Below are 6,000 nucleotides of genomic sequence, written 5' to 3'. Positions count from 1 at the left end.
GATGATCTTTTTGTTCTTGGTCAGACCTCTTCAACTGTCTTATCCTGACACTCAAAATCTTTTTGGGCAGCTAATACTACACTGCTCCTCATAGTGATATCTGTGTTTCAGCAGACTAAATCAACTGGCACATTTCCATACCTAATAAATAGAAAGAGATGTTGCTGTTCTACAATGAAAAGGAAAATTTCATATCTACAAGATCACTGTGATAGCAATGCCTTTGACTTTTATATATACATTTTTCGACACAGATTTCACCCTCGTCTTTTGGATACAAAACAACCATAAAAAAGGCCTAAAAACCAAATAACAATCATTCCATTAGTATTTTGCATAGATTGGAATGATTCATCACTTAGTTGTGGCCATCAATAATTGCTTGATAGATTTCAGGTCTATCCAATAATATTATCTGGCCGTTGGTTAGCTTTGTATTTAGAATATGCTTCAGTTGACAGGTTGATTAAATTTATATTTACTGAAACACTGGATCGAAGTGGGGAAAACATGGCTTCATGTCATGCTAAAGTGATTAGTTGCATGATATAATAGAATTGGCACTGAGGAACTTCAATAATGGTTAGACTATATACCTCTGAAAAGTTTATAAGAATGGTGTGACAATCGTGGTCTTTTCTATGGCTTGCCTATAGCGTCCAATAGTTCCAGATTTTGAGTTAAGGCTGGTTTTAAGGAACTGAGGGTTCCAAAGGAAAAAAGTAAAGAGAATCCTGAAAAGCAATCTGGAGTTTGAAACATTTGGTGCAATTAGCTTAAACATGCCTTCCCAACAAGATGTTCCCTAGATATGTCACGACTTAAAACTCTACTTTCTTCCAGCATATAGTTTGGCTCAATACATCTGGAAAGCACCAGTTAAAGAAGACTTGCTTACACAATTATCTAGAACTGCAGGAATGAGGAAAGATTTTGGAGAACTACCGCCAGTCTTAGTGAATGGCAGAGGTGATGGAAACAGGAAGAGGGTAGGAATTGTTGGAACCTCATGACCTCGAATCTGATACCCTACTGGATCTGCCAATTACTCCTCAACAACGTTTGCCCATACTGTTAACTCAAAATGTCTTGAGCCGTCTACTCTTTCATATGTGGTTTTCTAACAGATTTTAAAAAATCTTCTCTAATTTTCCTGCATTTATTCTGTTGCTTTTGTGGCCACATATCAACATATAGTAAAGTGATACTCTGAAATGTTCTGCCAAGTAACCAAGTTCATTCCAAGATGACACAACCAACCAGCCAGTAAACTAATAGTTAAATACCCTCCTGCATTTGGTAAATCATCATCTGTTGTAATACAGTTCAAACCTCTTAGTTGAGGTCCCTCATATAAGATGAAATTCCCTGCTTTTCCTTCCTTGAGTAGCAAAAGTGTTCTGCCAAACCTCTCGAAATAATCTCTCTCTTTTCAAATACAGTGATACCTTGTCTTACAAACTTAATTGGTTCCAGGACAAGGTTCTTAAGGTGAAACGTTTGTAAGACGAAACAATGTTTTCCATAGGAATCAATGGAAAAGCGATTAATGCGTGCAAGCCCAAAATTCACCCCTTTTGCCAGCCGAAGCGCCCGTTTTTGCACTGCTGGGATTCCCCTGAGGCTCCCCTCCACAGGAAACCCCACCTCCGGACTTCTGTGTTTTTGCGATGCTGCAGGGGAATCCCAGCATCGCAAAAACGAGCGCTTCACTGGCAACGGAAGCCCAGAAATGGGGTTTCCCAGCGAAGGGAGCATCAGTGAAATCGCAGCATCACAAAAACACCGAAGTTCTCGAAACCCCACCTCCGGACCTCTTTGTCTTTGCGATGCTGCTATTTCACTGAGGCTCCCCTCACTGGGAAACACCACCTCCGGACTTCCGTTGCCAGCGAAGCACCCGTTTTTGTGCTGCTGTGATTCCCCTGCAGCATCACAAAAACACGGAGGTCCGGAGGTGGGGTTTCCCATGGAGGAGAGCCTCAGGGGAATCTCAGCAATGCAAAAACGGGCGCTTCGCTGGCAACGGAAGTCCAGAGGCGGGGCATTCCAGTGGCAGTGGTGGGTTTGTAAAGTGAAAATAGTTTGTAAGAAGAGTCAAAAAAATCTTAAACCCCGGGTTTGTATCTTGAAAAGTTTGTATAATGAGGCGTTTGTAAAACGAGGTATCACTGTATCAGGGTTGATCTGCACAGGTGAGCATTGCAATGACAAATGCAGCCCATTACTATAGGCACCCACTCCCCTTAAAACAAACCAAATCTAATAAGCGCACCATTGTGCCTACTGTCCCTATTCTATTGTCTTCTTTTGTTACTTTTTATCATTACTTATGTTTTATTTGTACAAATTACCACCCTATAATTGTTTGACAAAAATAAATAAATAAAAATAACTGACCTAGCAAAAATTCCCTTATTTCTCTTAATGTGTCAAGGATTATTACACCTGCAAGCAAAACTGAGGAAAGCTTCAGCCAATAGATTTTAGTTCATGCTTTGTATTTGACTGACTGATATGCATAACTTAAACAAGTGAAAAAATAAACTCCTATATCCAATAACTAATAATTTTGGAAGATTGTCCATGGCTTGCTTCAGTTTCTGAAGGGAATGGCTATTGTATATACATCTTTTCCAACTTTCAGTCTTGTGTAATTTGGTTTGTGAGCAGCAACATCGTATGCATTACAATGGGAAATAGAGCCACAATCTCTGACCCACTACTATAAAGTCCTAGATATTTATGAACTAGATACATTTTTTCCAGTCAACCAAAGAGGTCCAGAAAACTGCAGCATACAATATTATCTGAGAGTAAGCAATATTAGCTCATTTGCACAAAATTGCAATAGGCATACTTGTAATAAATTCAGTAAATTCAAAAGCATTATATTGGAACTAGTGCTTAGTAACATGTTTCTAATTGAGTAACTTTTTATGTTGGATTTTGCTTCCATATGAAATCCAGATGTTCTCAAATTTGAATTCTACTTTGACATTCCTGACCATCCTTCTATGAATGACATCACCACGGAAATCCTGGCTCTAGTTTTTCTTCTTCATTCAGTAGATTTGATTCCAGCAGTGTTTTGTTTCTGTTATCATGAATATGATAACAGAAATTAGGAATAAGTACTTTCAAATATTCAAGGACACACATGGTAGTTATGTATGAACCCTACTGTGCATTTCCTATAGGGTTCCATATTCTTACCACTCTTTCACCTTAGGCAATACACACCACACTATCCATAAAGATGCTTTCTAGACAATCTTCCCCAACAGGGTACCTTTTGGTTATGTTGAATTCTCAAGTTGGTTCAAAATTCTGGATCTTGTCAATACAGCTGAAACGACACCCAACTGGGAAAGGCTGGTTTAAGATCTGAAATAATTCTATACCCTTCTTCATTTAAATCCCATTCTTATTTCAAACATAAGCAACCCCCCCCCCCAACATACACTTTTCTGTCTACATAACAGCATTTTTCTTATTCTCTCTCTCTTGTGCCCATACTTAAAGAGATATTCCCTTCTCCTTTCTCTCCCTCACTCCAAAAAGTCATTTCGGTTCCTTTGTGAGACATAGAGATGTCTTAGTAACTTACAAGGAGAGCAATACATATTTATCAATCATTAGCATTTTCCTTAAATCAGTAATTGGGGGAAAGAGAATGTAAATTGAATTAGGAACTGCATCCAAATCTGATTTTCACAAGGGTGCATTTTGGAAAAGAAGCCTTTTTGGTGATCCAATCACATCAATTCCTAATTAATAGAATTTTGTTTTAAAATGAAAGATACAGATAAGTTCACAGATATTCTGAATACATACTTTTGGCTTTACCACATTACCATCTGGATAAATGAGATTGTGCTTCTAGGTACACTACTAGTTAGAAAGATTGGTGCATTTTGGAAGAATCAGACAATAGGAAAGTTATTTCCAAGTGTAACTGAGTTAATGACACAAGTGGAAATCTCAAACAAACAAACAAACAAACAAACAAAGAAGTTCCACTTCAAACAGTTCGAATATTCTGCTTTTCTTTTGTTCAGAATACAGCCCTGTAAAGTTATCCACCCTCCCCAATTTTCTGTGTACAGCTATGGTCTACAATTCCCCAGCCAAACAACCTTTGGGATTTCTCTAGTAAGGGGCAAAAACAATGGGGCCTGTAGCTGCTCGCACAGGGCCTGGGGGAGATCGAAAAAGCGCTGGTCCAAAGATGGGTGCTTGGAAGAGGGTAGCAGCAGCTGGTCGGAGAGTTAATGGGCTGGGCAAAGTACACACAGTGGCGGGTGCCAGGGGATTTGGCAGGAACCGGGCAGCCAAGGTCTTCGTAAGATGCTTCTGCAGAGCCACTTTGGACTGTGAAGAGTGAGAATGAGGGACAGGGAAGAAGCACAAAGAGATACACATGGTACATGAGCAAAGCAGCTTCAAAAGACAAGGGGAACATAGAGATTTGCTTTAATATTGTAGTAAATAATTTAAACCAGGGGCTTCAGGACGAAAATTTATTTGACAGCCTTATTCAGCTCTGAAGTGGTTGAATTAATAGTACTTTGAGAATACTATAAATGGAAATACTATACAGGTGAAACACGAAAAATTAGAATATTGTGCAAAAGTTTATTTATTTTAGTAATGCAACTTAAAAGGTGAAATGTAATATATGAGAGAGACTTGTTACATGCAAGGCAAGAGAGTTCAACCGTGATTTGTCATAATTGTGATGACTATGAAACCCCCAAATCCACCATCTCAGAAAATTAGATTATTACATGCGATCAATAAAACAAGGATTGTACAGAGAACAATGAACTTTTGAGCTATATTCTAATTTTTTGAGTTTCACCTGTAAACAGCATGAAGTCTTCCAAATGTTGCTCGGTAAATTTCAATGATACAATGAATGGTGAGCGGTGCTGTGAATTATATTTTCACATCATCCGGAGAACCACATATTCTCTATCCCTGGCAGCAATATTATATGACTTTGTTGTGACAAAATTTCCTTCACTTTTGGAGTAAGGTGAAGTTTAAAAGAATATAACAAGTTGCCCTATTGAATTAGCTCAAATATCCATCTATTGGATAAAGAAGTGAAGAGGCCCAAGCATAATAGTGGTGTGTGTTTGTGTGTATTTATGTGTGCACATATATGTGCAGAAGACTAAGGTTATGGTATAGCTTGATAAGCAAACACTTCTTTCCCCTTCCCAGCTGTAGCTTTCCTTATCCTTTAAAATGTTTTTTTTCTTGTTAAGAATATAAAGCTAGTTCATTTTTTAATTTAACAAAAAAAGGCTGTGTGTACTATAAAGTGAGTCTACCTCTTGTTAATGTTCAACAGCTCCCGGAGGGTTTTTCATATATGCATAAACAGTAGTAGATCTATCCATGTTTTTGCCCAGTACCACCCAGCTATCTGGCGTCACAGCTACTCTAACAGTCCTGCTACAATTACCTCCATTAAATTAATTATGCACTACAAGAAGATGCATAAAGAGAAAAGGGATTACTGGGAATTGTAACCTCTTGATCTGATCTGTCCCACTGCTCTTCTTGTTTCCTCTCATGTAAGCAGCCGTCTCTCATTCTAGTTTCCAAATGTTGCTCAGAGCAGCACTATATGAAATTACGTGGTAGGATGAGACAGTTTAATGTTCAGACACAATTCTCCACTGAGTGGGTGACTGGGTTCTGAAGAATAATTAAGACACCAGGGGAAATTCTTTATTGTCCCCCATATTTTCCATACACCACAGCGTTACCTGGCACCTTGTGTGACAAATACCTTGAGAATACTCACTGCCAGGGCAGTATTCTTCTGCAGTTTGCTGTACGGGCTGTATTTAGGTTTTGGTGGCTTTCCTGCAAGCCTGTCTTTGTGACGTCTACTGCTCATATGCTGTAGATGAAAAAACAAAAGCTCCCACCATTATCGATGTATAAAAGCACTTTGATATCCTTTTGTCACCTTTGGTGAAC

General features: G+C 38.7%; 1 protein-coding gene across 1 annotated transcript in view; it reads right to left on the bottom strand.

Moving 5' to 3' along the window:
• Window positions 1-4,112: 4,112 nt before the first annotated feature.
• Window positions 4,113-6,000, bottom strand: part of ZNF385C (zinc finger protein 385C) — a 284,959-nt gene continuing 283,071 nt past the window's right edge. The window contains exons 9-10 of the mRNA XM_070729576.1: window positions 5,807-5,920; window positions 4,113-4,374 (exon numbers count right to left, since the gene is read on the bottom strand). Coding sequence (XP_070585677.1) covers window positions 4,153-4,374; window positions 5,807-5,920 — 336 coding nt within the window. The 3' untranslated portion in view covers window positions 4,113-4,152. The remainder of the gene's footprint in view (window positions 4,375-5,806; window positions 5,921-6,000) is intronic.

The sequence above is a fragment of the Erythrolamprus reginae genome, chromosome Z, assembly GCF_031021105.1.
Source record: "Erythrolamprus reginae isolate rEryReg1 chromosome Z, rEryReg1.hap1, whole genome shotgun sequence".
In the NCBI taxonomy this organism is placed as follows: domain Eukaryota; kingdom Metazoa; phylum Chordata; class Lepidosauria; order Squamata; family Dipsadidae; genus Erythrolamprus; species Erythrolamprus reginae.
Note: the sequence above shows the minus strand (reverse complement) of the source record. Positions and strands in the feature narration are given on the sequence as shown.